The sequence below is a fragment of the Athene noctua genome, chromosome 1 (genome assembly GCF_965140245.1).
Source record: "Athene noctua chromosome 1, bAthNoc1.hap1.1, whole genome shotgun sequence".
NCBI classification, from domain to species: Eukaryota; Metazoa; Chordata; class Aves; order Strigiformes; family Strigidae; genus Athene; species Athene noctua.
The window spans coordinates 79,833,915-79,858,136 of record NC_134037.1 but is presented as its reverse complement, the minus strand read 5'-3'; the positions used below and the strand labels follow the sequence as shown (position 1 = coordinate 79,858,136).

At 41.8% G+C, this 24,222-nt stretch overlaps 2 protein-coding genes across 2 annotated transcripts; both read left to right on the top strand.

Moving 5' to 3' along the window:
• The first annotated feature begins 237 nt into the window (after positions 1-237).
• SFT2D1 (SFT2 domain containing 1) lies at positions 238-20,225 on the top strand. The gene is made up of 8 exons (XM_074896648.1): positions 238-383; positions 6,906-6,992; positions 9,628-9,710; positions 12,590-12,671; positions 14,999-15,034; positions 15,762-15,820; positions 17,243-17,272; positions 19,520-20,225. Exons 1-8 carry the CDS (start codon positions 321-323, stop codon positions 19,557-19,559), a joined length of 480 nt encoding a protein of 159 aa, XP_074752749.1. The 5' UTR covers positions 238-320; the 3' UTR covers positions 19,560-20,225.
• A 2,273-nt stretch (positions 20,226-22,498) lies between these two features.
• Positions 22,499-23,800, top strand: PRR18 (proline rich 18). The gene has a single exon (XM_074924944.1). It carries the CDS (start codon positions 22,577-22,579, stop codon positions 23,405-23,407), a length of 831 nt encoding a protein of 276 aa, XP_074781045.1. The 5' UTR covers positions 22,499-22,576; the 3' UTR covers positions 23,408-23,800.
• Positions 23,801-24,222: the final 422 nt, after the last annotated feature.

Genomic DNA, 24,222 nt, shown 5'->3' with positions numbered 1-24,222 from the left:
CTGAGCTCACGCAAATCACTTCCGTGCGGATCGAAATAAGCTCATTCCGCAGGGAGCGATGAAGCCAGGGCCCACTGAAAAAGCCCTCCTTCCTCTGCCGCCAGGCCTGCACATGTGCCCGCCCGCCTGACACGGCGCGGCGCCGGCGGCTCCCCGGGAAGCGCCCCCAGGCCCGGCCCCGCCGCCGCCCCAGTGCGCAGGCGCGGGCTCTGCGGGTGCGCGTCACTTCCGGTTGGGCCATCGGCCCGGCAGGGGAGCGCCGGCCCGTCCCGTCTCGTTCCCTCCGGTGCGGCCTGGCCCGGTCCTGCCCGAGCGACAGCATGGAGAAGCTGCGGCGGGTGCTGACCGGGCAGGACGACGAGGAGCAGGGCCTGACGGCGCAGGTACCTTCCAGCGAGCACCCGATCTTCTTCCCTCGCCACACTGGCGGTTTGGTGGCCGCCGAGCTGCGGCTCGCGGGCTAACGCCCCCTTCCTCGGACCGGGGGGCTCAGGGGCCTGAGCGTCACCGGCGCCGTGACGGGGCGTCGCTGCAGCTTCCCAGGCCCGCCCCGGTGTCCGCGGCCTCGGGCACCGCCGCGTTTCCCGCGCTACCCCGCTCCTCGGCCTGTGCACGCCCGCACGGACACCCCCTGTCCCCGCTGCCTGCCCGCATGCCCGTCCCTGTCTAAGCGGGAGAGGCGGGGAGGCAAAGGAGACTCGAAAGTTTGCTGCATGCGCTGAAGGACGAGGTTTGTGGGCACCAGGCATTGACCGGGAGTAAGAGTTCTGGCGAATTTTGAGTGTGTGGAGAAGCTGTTTGTTGTGCTGGTGGTTTGGGGTCCTTTGGGTTTATTTTCCATATCTTGCCTTGGGATAACAGGGTCTCCTTGTCTTGTGTGTATTCTTCCTCCTACACGGCCTCGGTACTTGATGATCAGTTAAACAATAGGTTTTCTTTCTAAATTGCTTCTCCGTTTCCTTATGCCCTTGAGTTTGCCAAAGCAAAGAATGACTTTCTCTAGACAGAGATCGTTTTGTATATATTGTGCTGAAGTTCCTTTTTTGCCCCGTACTCCTCAAGTACAATTTAATTTTTTTCCCCACTGTCTTCCTCATTGTCATTTATTTTTTACTGTGTTTGAACACCATACATTTCTGAGACTTAACTTTAAAGGTTGAAGCGAAGCTGAGCATATTTATAAAAAACTTTATACCATCGGCTCCCTTTTAATTGGTGTGATTGCAGGTCAGAGTGCCCCAGTCAGGCAGGATGCTGAAGCATGGTGGAGAAACGTGGAATGCAGAGCAGCCTGGATCTAAGCTGCAGCTAATAAACCTTGGTGAGCCAGCACAGCCTCAGTATAGTTGGTGTCTGTGGCATAATATTAATCCCAGCAGCTTGCTGCTGACATGCTTTGCTTGCCTTTGCACTCAGTTGCTGCTGATCTTCAAGGTTTATGAACTTGGCCTCTTTGACACAGTCAGACAGCTAAACTGTGTCCACACCTGACCGATTCTGGAAGCGGTGTAGCATCTGTGCCCTTTCACATCAGAACTGGCTGCCAGCATTTGGGAGGATGCTTCACCTTCAGATCTAATCTCAAGATGATCAAATAAACACATTTCTGTTAATCTTAGTTTAGTTCCAGGAGAATTAATTACTCTGGCATCCCTAGGCACATTTCACGAGGCACATGATAGTGACATACAGTTCCTCTTTACTTGATACTGTGATGTTTGTTTTAAGGCAGCAATCAATAGATAAATGCTTAAGTATTTAATAATTTTATAATTGAGGTGTATCTCCTGAGGAGAGAACTGAGCTAAGAACATGTCATTTGTTAAATGTCAGTAACTAAGCTATATATGGTTTGATTATTGTATGTAATGATGTTGTTATAGCTGGAGAAGACTTTAAATAGGAAGAATCTGCGGGTGTTTAAAGCCTATCCAGTACATGGTAGAAGAAAACTTGCCAATATGCCTCTGAGGTAGTGCAGAGGAGCTTCATGCTGAGAAGAGGAGCCAGAAAGATCTTTAAAGTAAATAAATACCCACTGAAGAAAAACTCAAGTGTTTAGGTTAGACAGTGCCTCTGTTGTAGGTTTCTCTCAAAGTAGCAATATAGAACACTGAAAATAAGCCTCTTTTTAGCGAGGAAATTTATACGTGACATTCACTAAAGCTATAGCTTTAACAGCTGAATGGTGTTGACTATTTTAAAGTGTGTGTAATAGAGCGAAAAAGTATGCGCACCGATGCAGAGACGGACACTTTTAAAGAGGTAAGGTTGTGAAAGAAAATATAAGGTTATGCTTTTTGTGCGTAAAATCTTCAACTGCTTTAGATGACCTTTCTGGAACTGAGTCATGTGTTTGGTTAAAAACAATGGCCCCTCTCTTCAGTATAGCTGATAGTTGTGTAATAGCCATCATATGGTTCATGTGCATAGATACCTCTGTATTCTCCTTCTTGATTTTTACAGAACCATTACCATGAAGTCAATAGTAATTCCTGCAAAGTAGAAGAAAAGCATATAGTGAGACAGTTGAGTAATGATTCAGTGAAGTCTTTCTGTACTTTCTAAACTCATCACATGATCTGATTGCAGCAAATAGTGATGGTCAATTATTCTAAATAGTAAGTAAAAAGAATTAAAGGAATTTATTACGAAAAAAATCAATAATCATAAATATAGCAGTGTAATGGTGTCGTCAGGGCAGCATTATGCTGTTTAGTTCTATCAACAACAAAACTAATGTAAAATCAGTCTGTTACATTGGCTTATTTTCAGGCTGTAGTTTTATGATAGTTGTCTATTGACAACTGTTTAAAGCATTCAACAAGATTTTAACAAGGAGGAATAGACCAGATATTTAAATAACTTGTGTTTTACTCTAAAGTGTTGATAAAAATACATATAAGGAAGCCTGTTAGGAAAATATTTTTTGAAATATTGCTTAGGAACTCAATTATACAAATGTACTCAACATTTCTTTGAAATTGAGTTTTCTCCATTACCTGCATATTCTTAAGTTTACTATCAAGAAAAGATGTAATCATTAACTTCTAGAATTGTGCAGGTTTAACCCCTGCCGGGATCGGAGAGCACGTTGCTGTTGCCCTTCCCCCACCAGCAGCCGGTCGGGCTGGAAGTTAAACACAGACCCCGGCTAAAATAAGAAGAAATTTAATACAACAGTGTGATAAAACAATCTGAATAGCAGCAGTGGCAATGATAACAACAATAAACAGCAATAACAGTGAACAAGACAAACGATATACAAAGAAATACCGCAAAATGGTCAGAGAGCAAGCCTGACGCGTGTATGGCAACCCCCAAAACCCAAAGCGAAAGTAAAAAGGCTCCACCCCTGGACCTGACGCCAGCATGGTATGAATAACCCGGCTGGAGATCCCTTCCCCCCTCTCTCTTTGCTGGGGAAAAACTTGACCCTATCCCAGCTGAACCAAGACAAGAATCTTTCTTAAAACCTGTAAAAGAAAGCATTTATTTTTTTTTTTTTTTGTTTGCCCACAACTTTTGAGTTGAAGAACTTTTATAAAAGCATTAATGTATGGAGGGAGTAGCCTAGGTAGATGTTCAAAACCACAAGAAATGTGTTTGATCAAAGGCAGCCTTGCAGATTGTCATTCATATGAGTTACTGAGTGTCCACAGCAAGCTATTCAGTAAAGACACTGTTATCTGTCCGTTGCAACTTGTGTATTACACAACTACAAGACCATTCCTTATGTTTTGGGAAGTCTGCCTTCTGGATTCCAGTTTCCACTTAGGGTTTCCTCCTCATTTCAAGATGTCTTGGTCATTTATTTGGTATAATATTTTCTTGGAATGACATGAATAAAAATATTTTCTTCTTGCCCAGGAGTTTGGCATTAAGGCTTAGCTGTAGAAGACTAAAGGTTTCTTTTTGTTGATTTCTGTTTCTTTATTTCTTTTTATTTAGAAACAAGCTGATAAGCAGCATAGCAGGAAGGGTCTGTTTTACAGGAACTCCCTTGCTGCCGTCACTGCACAGTTCTTCATATGAATCTTGGATGTGGAATTTGCATGGCAATTTTTTCAATCTGCTAAGTAAAACTTCTGCTAATGCAAATATTGTAGAGTGTAATACCAGTTCTTTTTATCTGAAATCTAGGATTAGCTGTATGGTTTATGACAAACTATTAAAAAAGTACTAATCACCCTTACGCTGTTCCCTGCTTTTGTTACATAGGCAGCGTAGATTTACTAACTTTTTCTTAGGGTTCTGGTTTGTAATCCCTGTGAGTGGACGTGTGAGAACCTAAGCTGTTACTTCAGGGTATCTCACAGCCCCTCTTAGAGAAATTACTGCTCCTGCAGCAGGTATGGCAGAATAGGCAGGCTCTTTGTCAGGTCTCCAACTTTTACAGATTCTAGCCTGACATTTTAGCACAAGCTGAAGTCTGTGGTTTAAGTAGTTGAACTGTGTACCTATTACTCAATTTCTGCAGCAAGGTGCTTCACCGCAGGGGTGAAACAGATGTCTTAGAAAGGTAGCCAGTTCCATTGCTTCCATGAAAGCTAAAAAGTACTAGGTATTAGGGACTAAGAAAATGCATTACCAGATCTCCAGGTTTGAAATCTTTCGGGATTTCAAACACTGCATTAAGTAGGTTCAGCTTGATAACATAAATGGTGATGATGTCTGGAAAGACTGGAGAATCAGCCTTAATTTTAATGCCAATTTATTTAGTTTTATTATTACAGAGAATGGTATGTTGTGGTGCTCTGGCAGCCCTCATGCCACAGCTTATCTTCCTGCAGTTCATGCGCATGTATTGTCAATCTAAGTTTTTAAAAATAAAATCCATAAAGTCTCTTAAATAATATTTTAAATCTGTGGCGTTTTTTTCCCAAGCCTTTGTGTGGTTCACTTATTGATGGTGGTGGTATTTTTTCCACTCAGTAACTGTTAGGGATTTAAATGAAGATAAAGCTATTTTCATATTTATAAAAATGAAATTTCCTGGTTGTTATTTCAAGAACACCATCAGATATTAAGTCTAGAAGTAGAATAGCATTAAGTGGCAGCCATATGCCTGGTATGCCTGAAGAAACGATTTGCCTTTGTCCTTTCCCTGTTTTCTAGGCAATCTGAAGTGTGTGCATTGGGTGTACTGATAGTATTGGCCTATCCACAATTCGTTTCTGAGCAGGGATGGAAAATATTTTTACCCTACTTATTTTCTTTTTTCTTTGATGTGTGTGTGATTAGTTGCATGAATAGTTGTAACTAAAAGTATGATTCAAATGGGTGTCTTCAGTTATGTCCTACCAGCTCTTCCTGCACTTTTTACCTGTGTAGACATTCAGGAATGTGGCTATCAAATATGATTTCAAATACTACATGATCTTTCAGTTACTATTTTTTGTCCCTTTCTTCAATGCATACGTAAGGATAAAGAGTGGGACCTAATGAGGTAAGCTGCATCTTCTGAACTTTGGGAAGTTCTGTCTTAACACAGAGAAGGGGAAGGAAAATTCAGAACAGTATGGTATCCCAGCTCTGTGCTCAGACAGTAGGCAAGGGTAAAAGATTAGTATTCTGATCCCCCTTCTTAAGTAAATATACAAAGTATTTAATTTGATTAAATAAGGTTAGTAAGTAAGTTTTTTATAAGTAGAAAGTAGTCCAAACTATTCTTTGTTGATGTACATTCAGGCACTGATTAATTACAGCACATAAATGTGTGCTTGTATGTGGCCCTTTTCTGTTAAACTATGTATGCATTCTTCATTTGTACAGATGGGAGAGCATTCTAAACAGTAAGCAAATTTCATTCATTCACCTGCCCCTACCTAAAAGAGGAGAAACATCAAACTCATTGGCTGGGACAGCCTTAACTTGTAGTAATACTTGGTTGAAAATGTCTGGAGAATAGATAACGAGGGCAAGTTTGGTTTTGTCATCTGAACAAATGTGAAAGTTAGCTTTCTATAGTCATGTGAGCTGAAGCAACACTTTGCTTAACAGACTACTTTAAAATAGAAAGTATATTTTATTTTAGTGACCTGGAGTAAGTGGAAATACATTGTTCTTAGAGCAGGGGTGGAGAAGATGAGCAGAGCGTATCTGTTCACTTGCTTCTGCTGAAAGGGGCTGTTCTGCCTCTTTTCTTGTATCAGCCCTGCTGCTTTTCTGACGTCTTGCTGAGCCGGTTTGGCTCATTAGTCTAGTGTACGACTAAGTCATCAGAATAGAGGAAACACTAGTTCTCCTCCCGCTTGCTTTGTGAGTGGTGTCAGCTAGCTCGGCTCATGAAGGGGTCGTTACAGGTCCTGGAGTCACACTGGAGAAGCAGGAAGTAAAATGATCCCTTTAAACACGTTAGCTGTCCCATGAGACCATCTGTGCTAATCTGCACACACCTTCACCCTGTAAGGAAGAGTAATTGAAGTGGAATCATAATGCTTGCAGTAGGTACTTGTACTAATATGCACAATGGATTCTATCTAGTAACAGGAAAAGGTAGTAATGTCTATAGGAACATACAGTGCTGCACAAATAGATACATTTGTTTGCAGATTGCTAGAAGGTCATTTTCATCCTTCTGCTTTGGTACAACTGTGATAATTTTCATTTGTAATTGTTTGGTGAAACGAAAGTCTGATTGAAAGTGCAGCAGTATGGTTTGTGTGCCAGGCATACCTTCACAGGTTTTGTCTTTTTTGTTTGTTTTCAAAATATGTTTCCAGATTGCTAATATAATTTCTTAAACTGAAATAATTAATATGCAAGCAACTGTTAAGCAAGGTAAAGTAATTGTTTCTAGCTGAAAAATTTTGTTTGAAATTAAGGGCTTCAGTAGTAAAGAAGTTTAGCTGGTTCGGAACTGGATTTGTAATATCCCTTTTCTTTTTTTGTCTCCTGTTAAGGTCCTTGATGCCTCAACACTCAGCTTTGGTACTCGAGTCAGGTGGTTTGCCATATGCTTTGTTGCTGGCATTGTGTGTTCTATTCTTGTAAGTAAAGTGTTTGGGTTTTTTTTTCCCCCCTGTGCTTTATTAATGTTTTACAGTAGAACCTCATTCATATTCATACTTTATGTATGATTCTGTGTTTGCTTTACCCTGTATCCTAAATTTTGTATCCATAAATTTAACTGGACATGAAATGTATAATTCGCGTGTAGGGGCTGTTCTGTAAATTAAGATTTTGACCATCTTTCATGCACAGCAGAGAGGAGATTTTTTTTTGTAGCGTAATAACATTTCATACTAAAAGGTTTGAACACTGAAAAAATATGCTGTATTTTTAATTTAGGTTTGTGACTGGTGTACTAGGAAAGAGTTTTTGCTATAGTTCATTGTGTACCCATCTTATTTTTATTCTCCCCAATAAAAGGGGAGAAGGAGAAGGAAGCTTGAAAGGTTTTTAGAGGCTAAAGAAACCACTGGTGTAACCTGTCGCACTCACAAATTACTAAGTGATGACTAGTAGCATGTTGACACTTGAAAAAGCTGCTGTACTCCTATTGATCTTAGAGCCACCAAATAATTTGCTTATTTTTGAGTTTGAGGTGTTGGCAGAAGTCTCAAGCCTGCAGTTAAAAGTTGAGATCTACTAACTGATTGAGTCTGTCAAAATCTGACATGGGTAACTTGCAGTACAAAGCAGTTCTTTATCTGCATGGAAAGTCCCAGAAGCAGATGAAATAACATTGGGGAAGTATCCAGGCTGCTGGTTTCGGTGTTTTGTTTTGTTGTTTTTTTTTTTTTTCCCAGTATGAGGTAGAATGTTGGTTCTTCACAGAGCATGGCTTTTGATATAAAAGCTAGTCAGCAGCCTTTGGCTAATGTACATGGGTGACATTTGCAGTTTTTTGCGGAGAATGTCATGCAGATTGTCAGGCAGATTGTCTTGACTTGTAATGCATTTTGGTAGTAGGATGGAGAAACTTATCCTGTGTGCATTATTTTCTGGTTCTGCCATTATTTAAATGACGGCTACTGCTCTTCCATTTACTGTGAAGAGTTTTTAAACCAAGGAGACTTATGTCAGGACAGGAAGAAGCAGCTGTGGAGGAGCAACCTGTTGACTGTTTGAGGCACTTGCTTAGAGATAGCCACTCCCTGGATTCTCCTGCAGGTAGAAGCTTTTGATTCTTTATCAAAACTTGTGGTTTGTTAGTCTTCCCGAGACCCAGAGGTAGACCAGAACAATTGCTGGTCATACCTATGAGAGGTCTTATTTAAGTGGTAATCAGCTCAATAAAGGAACTAGAGAGTGGTGTTCTTCGTACTGATACCTACACCAAGTACAGTGATACAAACTCTGGCCAGATGCTTTTGTTAGGGGGCAAGTTCTAGGGAGGGAGCTCAAGACTGTGTTGGAATATCCCTTTTTTTAGGGTTGCTTAAGCATTGTTTGGTTGACTCCCTCCTCCCCTCCATTTTTTTTTTTTTTTTTTTTTTGCAAGGGATATTTAACCAGTATAATCACAGATTTTAGTACATGCCACATTTGTGCTTTAATACCTAGTTCTGAACTGGTTAACATACTCTTTGCTGCTATTTTTTTAGTATTTAATTTTTGTGCCTATTCTATATCACATGGCATGAAACTGTGAAACAACAGATAAAAGACTTTAGGATCTTGATTTCCCAAAGTTTCCTTGAGTTATCTTGAGCTTGATAAGAGTCAAAACTTTTAAATAGTGTGTTCATGGGCAGCTCCCTAGCTAAGCTTTGCCACATAAAACTGAGATCTGGCAACTCCACCTTCTGCTTCAGATTATGGACGTTTTGATATATTTATTGTGTTCTTGGCTGACCAAAATTGCAGGTGGAGTTTTTTCTTTAATCTAGCCTTTGCAAAGTATCCATAGGCTTTCCCTGTAGAATACAATTATACTCTTTTCTTGCAGCTTTCTATGGTTGCTTGTACTGTGGTCTGTGCAAACTGACACTACAGATTCCCATGGAAGTTGCAATTGGATTGAATATAGTTGCTTTTTTTTGCAGGACAGTGTCCACATCACAGCTTTTTTTAAAAAAATAAAAAAGTTTAAAAACCCATGTTTTGCTTCTAGTTTAGGCTTTATTTCTCCCTGATCATCATAAAGACTGGGATCAGCAGAAGGCTTTGGATTTTTTGTGTGTGTGTGTGTGTTTAGTGGAAATAAGAGATGTCTGGAAGTAAGTGTTCTAAAATATTTCTTTTCAGCCTTAGTGTGTATCTAGACAGCAAGTCTGGATGGTTGTTTGGAGGAGAAAGGAGATGATAGATACTAGTGTGGCTTTATGACATTTTATCTTTCATGTGCAGAGGTGTGTGATGTATGCTGGGGCATTGTAACAAAACTGAAAGTGTCATAAACAGAATATAACAATGCAAATACATGTTATAAGCAATATAAATAAACATTGCCTAGTTGTAAAAATATTGTCAAATATAGTAAACCAGTACATTATTTTGCCAGCAGGTGGCAATAGAAGTATGCTCAATATTGACTATGAGAATTTGTGAGAATGGTCTACTCTGCTGGTATATGTTAGAATGACCCTCTTCATAGTCTGAAAGTGTATCTAAAGACTATAAAATCTAAATAAATTGAATTAACTAATTACAAACATAGAAATAACCTATCTTTTATAGGGAACAGCATTGCTATGGCTTCCAAAGGGGATCAAACTTTTTGCAGTGTTTTACACCCTGGGAAATATTGCTGCATTAGCCAGGTACGAGTTTTTAATTATTGTTATTAGAAAAGTACCTTCCTTTTCATCTGCATTTCCATTTCTTTTACTCTAAAGTGGTGTCCGTTTATGTTGTGTATAAACAACATTGTTTTCATATTGAAATGCTAATAATGTAAACTCTTGTTTAGGTTACCGTTTTAAGATTATAATGATTAATTAATACCAGTTATTTACCTATTATTGCCCCATTGTGATGTGTCCACCAAACAATCATGTAAGACATCACAACTGCTCTCTGAAGGATGAATAACATTGCTGGCTGAAGGTTTTGTACTTTCTACAGCTAAGTCCTGCTGGGTACAGAGGTACCTCAGTTTCAGAGGTAAACTGATAGTCTGCCTGCTGTGTGGATGCTTTGTTACTGGAAGGAGCTTTTGGCTTTTAAGAGAAAGATTATCCCATTTCTAGGAAAACTCTTTGAAGATGATGTTCAGGAAATCCACTTTTTGACTGTAAGGCCAGGCAGAACCTAAAAATCACTTACGGTGTCTTTTTAAACTCTATGCTTGGCTCTTTGCAGTGATCCCCATAGCAGTTAGTCTTAAAAGATTTGCAGAACAGACCTCATAGGATATAAAACTCTTAAGAACATAAAAAGATATGTAAGAAACAACTTCAGGTCAATAAAGTATTTTCAGTTTCTCTTTGTCCTCCTCCTCTTACTACCTTAGCATAGTTGAAGCATGGTCATGGGACTTAAAACCCATGGAGTCTGGTGTTGACTTTGGACTCTGTGACTTGACTAAAGTCACTTAACACTTGAGTCAAGGCATAATTAATCTGTTAAAACTCAGGCAATATGGCCTTATCATTTGAGAAAAGTGATGGTGTACTTAATTTTCTCAGCAGATTTGTTGGGGGACAAAAATCGAGTCTCATTTGTATAACTATTCCATCTCATATTAAAACAAGACAAAAAGTTAGTCCTGGAGGTAGGCAAAACTGAGTATTTACCACTCTCTACCTTATCCTTTATTCTTTGTTGTTGTGGTTTTTGTTTTGGTTTGGGTTTTTTTACTTAGTATTTTGGGTGTGTTTTCACTGCTTCAAATTAAATTAGCATTTTAGAAACTTTGTGCTAATCAAGTCTAATTGTCAGTGAACTAAGACAAAAGCTTTTACAGATTGATACTTCTTCCAGGAGAATGCTGAAAAACTTTAGTCCGGACTCCAACTAAAATTAGAAGTAAAAAGAGGCCCCCTTCTCCTTCACTAGCCCTTCTAGATCTAAACAGGCAAGTGTGTTTTAAGACTAGGAAATGACAATAAAGTCCCAAACTGACAAACTTTTTCAGGCTTGTTTTCAAGTCTGTGTATCTAAAACAGCTGCAGCTACTACTCTTACTAACTAGTCCTGTCTAGCCTGTTTTGACTATGATTTTTCTCGCCACAAACATGAAAACAATGATACTTGATTCTTCTCTGGGATGATTCTACAGAATGTGTTGTATATAAGAAATATCCCATGTAAGTGGAGGACCTCTAGATTTTTTTTCCAGCCTTTCTGTTCCCTATGGATTCTCTCACATCTCTGTCAAAGCTCTTGTGGTGTCTGTCCTTCCATGCTAATGAGGCTAGCATCAATGTATTTTGGTTTCTGTGGGGTTTTTTCTGCCTATTTCACACGGCCTGAACCTCCCTCATTTTTACTGCCATATTTTCATCATCCCTATCCTTCCACTAGCTAACTATTTTTTTTTTCTAGTTCTTCAGGTCTCTCTTTTTTGTCTTAATTTTATGTCTCAGCAGCTAAGATTAAAAAATACTGAGAAAAAGTTAGTTTGGATTGCAGTGAATTTAAAACTTTTTTTTTTCTTTTGAATTGAGGAAACATTTTTTTCCATTTAATATGGACTTTTGAGGTCTGTCTGTGCAACTTAAAGAAGAAAAACAGTGAAGAGAAGGGGGTATATACACAAAATTGCTGGTAGGGGAACACCTGGGTGTGGGAAATTGTGGGTTCTGTTTACTGCGTGGGACACGGATTCACATATTTCTTCTGTTTGAGAAGATGTGTGCTTCTCCAGTCTTATGACTGATTTCAGGAGGGAGCTCTTCCAAACTTTTCCTGATACTGATTATTTCAAATCGTATAAATAAGTATTAACTAGAAAAGAAGTTAAACTAGGTTTCTGGCTATGTAGTAAAGCATTCAGACCACCACACAATTACAGGCATTCTCACTCTCTCACTAAATATTTTCTGCAAAGCAGAATGGCTTCAATGCCAGGGAAGGAAGGGACTCAGAATATTTGAAGCAAGATAATTATTCCTACAGTTGTGAATTCTTGGTTCATATGTCATTTCTTTGCAAGAAGAGGTACAGCATAGCATTGCTGATGGTTTTCATTTTCCCTTCAAGTTAACTACAGAGTAGAAGAAAACAGGAGGGTTTAATACAAACTACAGAAGTTTTTCCTTCTTTGCTTGCTGAGTTTGAGCAGAGTTAGAGCTTCCCTGTAATACTGAATGTAGTCACTAGCACACTGCCTGGATAAGAAGTTTATTCTTAAGCAGAATTTTGGTCTTCATATTCTTTGCATTATTTTGGCAAGTCAGTTCTTAGGATGGCCTCAACGTGAAATTCACTGGACTTAACTTGACAACCCTCTGCTGTAAGTGGTAACATTATGAAAAGAATTTTATGACCAAGGGTGACTCAATACATAAGATGTTTCCAGGACTGAATTCATGGGCCCTTTTATTCTGAGGGGTCTCTGTTGCTGAGCACTGAAATGCCTTCTTTAAAGCCTTTGTGATCATCTAACTGTTGGAAAACTGGTTAATTACTTACTGTCTTTTGCAAATATTTATTTGGAAGTGATTTACCATTTGTTTTGTTTTTTCCCTCCTATTAGTACGTGTTTCCTGATGGGGCCACTGAAGCAATTGAAAGCAATGTTTGAGCCAAAAAGATTAATAGCTACAGTTGTGATGTTGGTAAATATACTGTCTTTACTTCCTTTTGCTAAAAAGTTCTCCTTTAGTCTCAAGGCTAAATCTGAGGCTTTACTAAAGGGGAGTTATTTCTCAGTCTAACTCTTCTTTGTATTGAGTAATAATAGTCAAGCTGATTATCTCTGTATATTAAAGGATTATCTAACTCCTTTCTATGAGCTTGTGTTTTTGTTGCTTATGATTTTTTAAATTAATCATTAGGACTAAAATGTTCTTAACTGAATATTTCTTAATAAATGTTAATATTAGGTTGAATAATTTGTTTTTTAAAACAATTTCTTCAAGAATCGGGCTAGAGAGAGACTTTTCAGCTACTGTGAACAGTCAGTGGTCACCAAGTCTAGCTTGACAGCTGTTTGTATAACTTAGTGGTTCAGCACTTTCAGTGCAGTGGAGAAAATTAATTTCTTTCTCCAAAGTCTGGGAAGCCACTGTTCAGCTTCACACTTCTCCACTGAGAGGTCTTTGGCTCCTTTATTTCCATGACCATCAGTTCTTCTTCCAGGAGGATGGAAAAAACAGCCCTGCCCCCGTCCCAAAAACTGTATTGGGTAGTTAAAAACAAGTTTCTGCCCTTGCTGTTTCTGTTTTGTACTTATTTTCTCTTGTTCCTCCTGATTTGTTTCAACTACTATTTTTGAAATGTGGTTGGTTGTCATATTCTCCCTATCATACAGCTTGCTTTTCTAGGTGATTAGAGCTGATGTAGATAAGAAACCCTTCATGATTCTGGATGGCTGTCATATGGGTTGTATATTCATTCTCTCACACACCCATGTGTCAAAAAAAGTTATAATCTCATTTAAGATGCTCATGTTTACCCACATCTTTTGGAGAAGTGACTTGATCCTTGCTTGGACTCCAAGTTTTGTTAAAGAGGTGACTTTTTGCCGTCTTTTCTGAATTGTACCAAGTCACAAGTCCTAGGAAAGTTATGTTTCATAGGTCTGCAGTAAAAATGTCCAAGAATATCTCCAGTTCTCTAGAGTCTCTGTTTGCTGAGCATGAATTCTCCAACACTTTACAGCTGTGGCCTTTTTCTGGTCAAGCTGAGGGCTTAAGCCAGACACTAAAACAGCTAGCACAGAATTTATTTGTTCTGTTATCCTGTCATCCACTGTGCTTACACATGGTGACAGAAGAAAACCAAGCTGCTTTGAAGGCTGTAGAAACAAGACACATCAGGGAAATGGAAGGAGAACAGAGAGCAGAAAAAACATCACAGACTGACCTACCTACTACTTGTGCAGAGAAGCTAACAATAAGGTCAGGAGACAGAGTGAAAGGTTTCATCTAACAGGGAACAGGAACATTGGATGAGAGCGAAGACTGTTATGATGGAAAATTTCAGTAATACAGAGAACTGGTAAAATTCTAAAGTCTAGAAACCTTTTGATGTACTTGACTTTTCTTCCCTATCCTAACACAAAGCTAGAATTGTAAGCAACTCGGGAGTCACAGATATGTTTGGAAAATTTCAAGAGAGTCTGTTATTTATTTCAATAAAAATGCCAATAGTTCTTTTTCAGTGAAAATTAATTTAGAGTTTTGTGCTGTTTTCTATTATGTGTAATGACAAGTGCAGGGAGCCAGGTGAGATTTAGTGGAAAAGTTCAAAGTAAAGCTTGCACAAATGGTGTGATGAATTTGGCATAGTAAACCATATCATTGTAATGTTCCATCAGAGGTATGTAAGTAGCTTGCAAAAAGCTTTGTGAGCTTTTTCACTGTGTATGAAGCAGCTGCTCCCTAGTGGGCTCTTCATTACTGTCAGAAGATGAAAAAACACTGGCAGAAGAAGCAGAGTCTATGTTTGCCAAATACCATAACCGTGAATGGGAGTTTTTAACAATGAGTTGTTCATGGTGACACACATACCTTTCTTGCCAGATGTTGATGTTACAAATATTAGATCGAAAGTTATGCTGTGTACTGAAATAATAGAACAGCAGTTCCCAGACTACTTGGTTGCTTTCAGGCAAGCTTTATCATCTAACACATTAGGCTACACAGACCTGGTTACACTCCTCACAGTTCCTGAAGTCAGTTCCTGCCTCCTCGTTCTTCTAAGACTTGCCCCAGACCTTCTGGCCATGGAGCATATCATACTGTGCTTTGGAAAGCACCACTTTACGTGGAGTTCAGCATATAGTCACTGTGTGACAGCCTTTGGCTCTGCTCGTTTCATGAGTCAATTCTGAAAATGCTGATGGCACATTGAAAACATGAAAACAGTTGCTGTATTTTCTTCGTTGTGTATTTGGAGTATTCATTCTTTTTTTTTTGTCTCCCCTTTCGTCTCCCCCCAGCTTTTCCTAGTGTTGACTCTGTGTGCTGTATTCTGGGTAAGTGAGAATACTTTGTTTCTCTAAAGAGCACTCTAGCTTTGTTAGTTTATTAATTATATTACGGTTTTAACATACAGTTCAGTTGTGGAGGAAAGATGAGCTTGTGTGTGTGGTATTTGTGTATCCAACTGCAGTTGAGTTTAGGTGGAATGATGAGCCTGCTGACTACAAAGCAAATGCACCCTTCCACCCATCTAGAGCATCAGGTTCAGTCCACAGACGTCTGGACTAAGAACTAGGAAAAGCAAGCTAATATATGCTTTCATCTCAGTGATACGTACTTATGTCAGAATATCAGAAAATATGTAGTGGTCTTTAGAAACCATGGGTACTAAATATTAAACTGATTAAGACAAAAGGAGACAGAACAGGTACCTCCAAGCATCTTGATTGAAAAATTGGCTGTAGTTGTGTTCCATAGAAATAAATATGTAGCTGAAGTGAACTTCTATATTTGCAGGACAGTATCATGAACTAAAGTGAAAGTGGTAGCATTGATGTTGTTAAGTGTTTTCAAAGCTAGGGAAGGTTTACATAGCATGATGCTAATGGTGTAACGGATAAAACAAATGGAAAGTTGTTAGTGGAAAGGAGTAGCAAATTAAGATAAGGAAATTTGGGCACTGTCAGCTGAATTTTTGGCTGAACAGGCTGTTGCAATTGTTTGCAATATGGACTGGTTCAAAATGAACTAACTTGCAATATTTTCTTTATTTTTACTTAGTGGAACAAAAAAGGTTTGGCGGTGTTATTCTGCATATTGCAGTTCTTGGCAATGACCTGGTAAGCTTCTTAAAATTCATTTTACCTTCTCCCTGCCCCTACACCCGCATGATTATAAACCTATATATATACACTTCGCATAATGTACGTGTGCTCAAATGCTAGCCTCAATCTGTTTTTCTGAGCTAGGTTGTGTAACTTCAGCAAAATCTATATGCAATCGTCTTGCAAAAATGGTAATTTTAAGTATATTCTGCAATGTGTGAACTTATTTGAGACATTATGAAATGAATACATATGCAAAAAAAAAAATCTCATGCCTTTTCTCTGTTGTGAAAGTAACTGTATATTCATATGCCCTGCCTTTGATTATCTCCCTCTTTTTTGAGATCTAACTAAATTTTCATTTTTGAAATAGAAAAAACTAAATAACATTTTCATAGGGTGTGTCCTGCCCCAAGAATAGGCAGCAACACTGGGTAAAGAGTGGGTGGCTGTGATAGGGTAAATTTAGTGCAGCGGGTGCTATGATGACCATCCAGATGCACTCAAGGGCTCAACTTGGGAATGTGTGAGCACAGTTAGGTGAATTGCTTGCAAGCCTGGCAGAAGTTTTGGAAGTTACTGCTTTCTCCATGGAGATACAACTGAACATACTTGGTCTCCTTGTCCCAGGTGAATTACTTGGTACTGCTAGTTGATCCAAGGTGACCACAGTTCTTGTTTGAACTTGCCCTGAATACACAGAGTCTATACTCAACTTGGATCTAAGGACAAATAACCATTTGTTTAGGATGGGGACTGTTGGTTATCATGCTGGGCCCAGGTAAATGCTGGATACTTAGATAGAGGGAGCCTTGCCAACTCAAACTGTGTTCTGCAGGTTTACAGCAGACAGCTTCACATTTTTTGGTGTAAGTGTAGAGCTTAATCAGGCTGGGCATGAGAACAAAACATAGCCTGGAGGTTTGGAGAAGCAAGTTTCAGAGGATAATAGAATTATCAATGTTTGAGTGTCATGGTTGTGGCATATTATTCATATATCAGCATATATCTGTATTTAGAGTTACACAAATAATAGGATTAGATGTATATTTGCACAGTAATATATCTTTTAAACTGGAAAAAGTTGTCTCATTTTGAAGAATACAGTTTTCCCAGAAACTTCCATCCCTTAACTGGTGATAGTTAATCTGCTTTTTTCAGCTTATGTGCAATAGAAGTTGCAAACTGTATTAAAAACAAAAAAAAACAAAAAACACAACACCAGAGAAAAATTAATACAGGAAATCCTTGGCAGTATGTTTAGTTCTTGTCCAAGCATGTCTTATTTTCTCAGGTAAGCACTGAATTGAGTTGGAAATCTTAAAGTTTTGTTACAACACATTGCTTTTGTTAATGCTAGACTAAAATGAAATAATTGGGTTCCATGAGAGACATGAACACTCTGTCAAATATACTTTTTTTTCCTCTTTTTTTCAGGTATAGTCTCTCATATATTCCTTTTGCAAGGTGAGTCTGCATAATTATTTACATCATAACAGAAGTCAGCTAGCTATCTTTATGCTAGGGAGGTGGAAAAAGTCCTTAAATTGAGTATGTGGAAAAAATATAACCTCCTCCCTTTCCTTCTAATTTTTAGAAAATGACATAGCTGTACTCAAAGTAGTGTTTAATATAAGCTTTAAATACAAATAAAGTGCATAGTAATTATCTTTGTTAAATTTCATTCTAGTTTTCAACACTGAAAATAAATTGAGTTTTTGTTTAAATTTTCCAGTGATTTAAAAATGCATTGATGCAATAGTGATTTTTCTAGTACTTATGCTAAAGATATCTTATGGATCCGAGGTCTTAGTAAAAAGCAAACAAGCAAGCATAGTTTCAACTGTTAAGTCTACTTCTGAATTCCTCCATCGTTTTTAGGAGAGGCAAAGGCAGTGCTTCTTGTTAATTTTCATTTTGGCAAGCTTCTCTCTTTCACTCTGTGTGTACAAAAAGGGAAGAAAAGCTAGTCAAACACATAGTGAAACCACATACAAGTAAACAAACTGAAGAATCTGTTTTTTTCTAAAGTGTTTCATGTCAAATGTAGTTTGGTCTTTGAGCAGTGTGTTTTTTACTAAAGTGCTTCCATGTCTGTATATTACTTAATGATGATTTCTGCAGTGAAAGTGGAAAAAAAAGAATACAAAGTATTATCTGTCCCTTTCATCTGGTATCTTCCTGTAGTGTTTCTGTAAGAAAACTCTGCACTATGGTTTGGTTTGGTTTTTTTTTTTGTAAAGTTTCAGATGTGATCTAGGGAGGATTAAGCCATATATATGGTTTTTTTAAGATGATAGTTGATAATTACAATTGATTAAATACTTTAACTGAACTCAGGCTTCAAATTGTCATCTTACTGTTTCTGACATCTCAGGCTAACCCAGTCAAAAGTAGTATTTTGTATTCTTATTGTTCCTGTAGCCATGTGATGCTCTCAGTAGGGTCATTCCTTCTTTTTTCAAATGTACTGCTCTGCACAGAAAACAAATTCAGTTACTAGCTACAGGTCTTTTCTTCCCTATCAACAGTACTTTAAGTTCTGGTCAGAAGAACAATAGGTTATATGCATCACGTAATTTCTTTGGGTTTATTTGTCTTTGGTTTTATTGATTTTACGAGCCAAAGAAATGAATTTTACACAGGCAGCTTTTAGTAGTATGGTGATTTCTTTAGGGATTAATGAGTTACTTGCTTATGTGGAATGCTATCATAAATTTTTTGTGTAGGCTGCCTTTTTTACAGAAATCGTGATCTAAACGATGTTCAGTGCCAGAGAACAGTATTATGTAATTTGTTTAAAGTATGCTTTTATCTTGATTTCCACAAAGTTGTCATTACTTGATTTAAGTCAATTAACAATTTACTCTTAACAACAGTTTACTTGTTTGTGGTTTTGGGGTTTGGGTTGCTTGTTTTTTTTTTTTTAATTAATGGTGGCTCTCCTGCTGTTGTGCAGAAAAAACCCAACAAAAAACAAACCACACCTAAAAAACCCCACACCAAAACAACAAAAAACCCCCATACATAGATTTTAAGGAATCACAATAGTATTTTTCTTCATTTTTCAAATTGACTAACAACAGAATGCAAATTGCATTCCTTAATAAGTTGTTACATTTTTGAGAAAATTAAAAATAGAGTGATCTAAGTAGGATAGTCAGAAAACAGTTTATTGTTGGCTAAAGACATAGACACCTTCAAATCTTTCAAACCTTAAGGTTGAGCCAGCTCTCTATCCTGCACTGTTAGTATGTGCACTTCTGACCCTTCAGCCTTGGCTTTTGTTTTCCCTGCAACATGACTGGACTGAAAGCACCTGTGCTTTGCTGATTGTCTGGCTTTGGCATGGTCCTCAGCCCGACCCTTGCTGTCCAGTCTCTGAGAAATAAGGCTCTGACCTTCGCTAAGCCACCAAGTGTGCTGCAGAACAGGTTTTAACACTGTGTCTGCGTTTTAGCATGTGTTTGAGTGTAAACGGTGTGGAAGACTAGACAATATGGGCAGCTTTGGAGTGGGCTTGAGCCTTTGCTTTATCTGGTGCTGTAGGTATACTCAACATAAGGATGACTGTTAAGATCCTGCATTTGATAAGCTATTGATCTTTATCTTTAGTTTGTGTAATATTTTAAATTCTAAATATGTAATGGTTGATACGTATGTAAAGAAAATAACAAGTATCTTAAATGACTTTTTTTTTTTTTCTTTTTAAAGGGATGCTGTGATTAAATGCTTCTCATCCTGTCTAGGGTAAATTAAAACCAGGAACCACTGTACACTTTAAAAGCCAACTTCTATTCCTCTGTGAATTTTGCTCGGAAAACTATACTTTTCCACTCATGAAATACCCAGTAACAATTTTGTATTTTCCTTGCCTTTTCTATTTGGGAGATAAGTAATTTTTACTAGAAACAGTTTTAAAAATAAATTGGGTGAACTGTGTGTGTTTACCCTGGAACTTTTAGGCTATTTTTAACAAAAATGTACATTTAGTTACTTTGTGCAGAGTAGTCTTAAAACTACCTTGCATCCAGTAACAGTTTATTCCCCAATGGAGGCAAGCCACTAAGATCTGGGTAGTATGCATAAAGATTTCATTTACAGTTCTGTCTAAAATCTGCAATGTGCCATTTATGTTTATGTATTACTCATTGTATGCTTTTCCAAAGACAGAGTTTTATAAATGTTGTAAAGATTTGCTAAGTTATAATTAAATGCTCTTTGAAATGTCTATACATGTGCCTTATGGAAAAAGCTTAATGAGAATATGTGAAAGGTCTGTTTAAAGCTTGTTGGATTTTATTAAAAAGCTATATTTTAAACGATTTTTTTTTTACTTTCATACTTAAATACTTTTTACTAAAAGAGCTTATGGCTAATGTATAAATGAAATTTGTGAAATAAATTAGTTTTAAAGGTGCCTAAACTATTTTTGATTTAGGAATTGGCTATAGAGGGCTGAAAACTTCAGCATTACACTTGAATAAATATGAAAATATAAAAAGCGGGATCTGAATATGACTGTGTCCAAATTTGATTACTGGATTTGCAGAAGTGACTTTAAAGCTTCTATGTACAATTTAGACAAACTGTACATTCTGACTTAAACTGGTAACAAATTGAAGTGAAATACTCTTAATACTTTGCCTAGCTTCAATAAGATGTTTTCATTTCCAGTTTTTTGCAACTAAGAGCTATTCAGTTATTCAGGAGCAGTTAAATCCTTAATGTTTGGCTGATATCATATGACAGGAGGTTCTTGCCACAGGATGGGTGTACTTGATTACCTGCGTTCTAAACCCCAGTTGTTTGATTTTTTTTTTTTTTTTTCTGCTAATCCACAAATAGAAGAATGTGAGCTGCAGTGTCAGGAAGGGGAAAACCCCCTGTCATTTACTATTCAGGACTCAGGCTAAAGAGATGAATTGCAGTATGTTCCTGTTAAATCTCAGTGTACGTTGCACAAAACAGCAGCATCTTTTGGGGGAGGTGTATGAAGGATGATTGCATGATTTTTGCAGCTAAACTGCCAAGCCAAGCCTCACCTTTTCACTGATTAGTAACAATAAATTACCAGTGAGGTATTCTTCTTGCTGGATGATAGGGGATGAGGTGATCCCAACCATGCAGCAGGCTCTTGGGCTTGTTCGTTCTCCATGGTGTAGTGACAGCCTCTCCAGCTCTGCCCATCACAGCCCTGGGGTGCCAGTGGACCCATGAGTGAATTCTTAGTTACTTTGAGTTTTCAGTTTGCACTGAAGGTGACCGAGTATGTGCATAGGTAGTGCAGGCTGTCAGCCTGGAAATGACCATTGCTGCCCTTTCCCCAGACACTGCTTCTGACCATAACTGGCACAGGGGAGATCCTGTTCCTTTACTCGGAGCTTCAGAACCGAGCAGTTGCTTGCTCCAGAGTTGGTTTTGCCCGTTGACTACCAGTTCTGGTACACAATCACCTTCACTGTAATGTTTAATTAGAATGGTATTAGCTATTCAGATTTTTTTTAATCATGTGCTGTGGTAAATAACAAAGTTAACACTCATCTGTTAACACTATTAGATCACCATGGCTTCAAGAACTGAGGTCCGAAAGTTCTGTGTACTGATACAGTTTTATGTGTGCACTTAGGTCTGTTATATCATGTGGTTTCCTATTTGTTTTTCTCTCCTGAGTATTGAAGGGTTCTCTTTCTTCATCTGCGTACAGAGCACACACACTGTGTTCTTTCATTGGTATCTTTTGCTCCTTCACATCCTGTTGTTGTTTACTGTGTATGAGTATTCCAAAAGTTCACAGTTGATGCATCCTCATTGTACGATAATCTTTTATGACAGTGTGAAACCACGGATGTGGAGATCTCTATCCCTGTGGATTGCATACACCCTACCCATCTTTTGATAAAATTCTAATACCCTAATTAAAATTTACTTTCAAGTAAAATCTGTAGAAATTATATGCGATGACTGTTTAGACTAAATTTTGGGGTGGTAATAATCTTGGACTTATATTTCCTATAAGTTTACTTATTCCAACCACAGGAAACCTCTGTGTTACTATTCAGGGTACTTCTAAAGAGTAGGAAATTACTGCTTTCCTCCAACTTAAAAACAAACAAACAAAACACCCAACCAAACGAAAACCAAACAACAGAAGCCAGAAGCGTAGAGCTTCACAATCACAGAAGGACTGGAGACTAGGACGAAGGATCTCTAGACCGGGCCTTTGTTACCAAGCGAGGCTGCTCTTGTCCTCAGAGGGGCTTGTGCGGTTTGGCATTTCACGTAGGTGCGAGTCCGCTCTCGGTCCCAGTGTGGCTGACCGCCCCCTTGTCCCGCCTGCCGGCCCAGGCTCACGGCCGTTCAGGTAGTCCCGGAGCTGAAAAAGCCTTTAATATTTTGCCGATGGGGCGAGGGTGCTAGTTTAACGTGACGGTAAATGCCTCTGCCCTTCCACGCTTGGACGCTTGAGGACTTTGGGAGGCCGTGAGAGCCCGCCCTGCCTTCCCTCGGGCTCTGCCGGGGCCGGCCGGGCCAGGCGCGGGGGAGGGCGGCGGCGGGCCCCGCCGGGGCGGCCCTGCGGAAGGCGGGCCGGCGCCCCCCCGGTCCCCGCCCGCCCGCCCACCCCGCGCCGGGGAAGGGTGTTCCCGGGGCGGGCGAGGGGCGGGGAGGGGGCCGGGTTACCGAGGGGGAAAAGCGGCGGCGGCCGGCGCAGACGGAGCCCACGCCCCGCGCTGTCGCCGCCGGCCGGGGGCTGCTCGTCCGCCGGTCGCCATGGGGCTGCAGCCCCGGCGCGCAGCGGGGCCCTGTCCGCCGGCGGGGAGATGCGCCGCCCTGCCTGGAGCGCGCACCGCGGCCGCCTGGGCCCGCGGCGAGGAGCCGGAGAGCGCTCCCGGCCGCACCGCCTCCCTGCCGCCCGTCCTGCCGGCCCCCGCCGCCGCGTCCCCCGCCGCCGCCCGGGCGCAGCCCAAGAAGCCGCCGGCGGCGGCCCCCAAGAAGGCAGCGCCGCGACCCGCGGAGGAGAAGGCGGCGAGGAAGGCGCGGGGGGCGCCCCCGGAGCGGGCGGGGCCCCTCTCCAGCTCCTGGCCCTGCTCCTCCCTGCAGCGGCAGCCGCCGCGGAGGCCGCCGGCCGAGCGCGGGGCGCGGCCGCAGCCCCAGCCCGCCCCGCCGCAGCCGCGGGGCCGCCCGGGGGCGCCGGGGGCGGGCAGCCGCTCCTGCGAGAGCCTCGGCGGGGCGGCGGGGGAGACGGCGCTGCGCTTCTCGCTGAGCCTGCCCCCGGAGGCCATCCGGGTGCTGCAGCGGCGCAGCCTGGAGCGGCAGCGGGGGCAGCCCGCCCCCTCCCCCGGCGGCAGAGCGGCCCCGGCGCGGCGCGGCGGCCGGGCGGGCGGCGGCGACTTGCGCGCCCTGCTGAAGATTTCGCTGCTCAACGACAGGCACCGCTACGACGACGAGGAGTACGAGGAGGAGGAGGCGGCGGCGGCGGGGGCCGCGGTGGACGAGGGGCTGGTGCGGAAATGCACCGAGTGGCTGCGCGGTGTGGAGAGCGCGGCCGGCCGCGACCGCCCCGACAGGCTGGAGACGCTGCCGCACCTGGGCACCCTCTGAGCCCCGCCGGGGCAGCGGGACCCGCCGGCGGAGCGGCCCGGCGGGGCCCTGGGCGGAGGCGGCGCCGCCATCCGCCGCCCGTAGCTGTCGTGTCCTTTGTGGTGTCCGCGCCGGGGGAGACCCGGCGGGTGAGGGCAGGGGCTGGGCGGCGGGGCCCGGCGCCCGGAGCCGGTCCCCGGGGCGGCGCCGCCGCTGGGGCGAGAGACAAAGAAGCGGGCGCCGGCCCCCGCCCGCCGGTGCACGGGTGCGGGGAACGAGAGGAGCCGGCTGTGCCCCCGGGGTTTTTTTTTAAGACTTCTGACTACTTTATAAGATGTGCGTAACGGTTTTGTATATTTGTACATAAAAGTTCATTTTTATTTATTTGAATAAACGCCTGGAGCTTTGTGTTGCCGCAGCCTTGGCGCCTCGGTGGCTTCGCGCTGGGCTGTCGCCGGGCGGGCCGTGAGGGCGGCGGGCGCGCGCTGGCTTAGGAGCGACTGTCGCGACAGCCGCCGGCGGGTCGGCGACAAACGGAACGCGGAGCCGTTTTGTGCGCCCCGGGCAAGCGCAGCGCCGGGGGCTCAGCGAGGTAACGGCGGCTGGGGGCGAGCCCCTCCTCTCCCCTCCCCTCCCCGCCGGGCGGCGGCGGCGGGAGAGCCCCGCACCACGGGAGGGTGGGGGCGGCGGGGGCCGTGCGTCTCCCCCGGCCCCGGCAGTGCCCGGGACACATCTGACCTTTGGTGCTGCCACCAGTCTACGGGGGGTGGGGGGGGGGAGCGGCAGGATCCTGTGTCAGCGTCCCCCGGAGGGTCTCCGGCCTCCCGCGGCCCCCC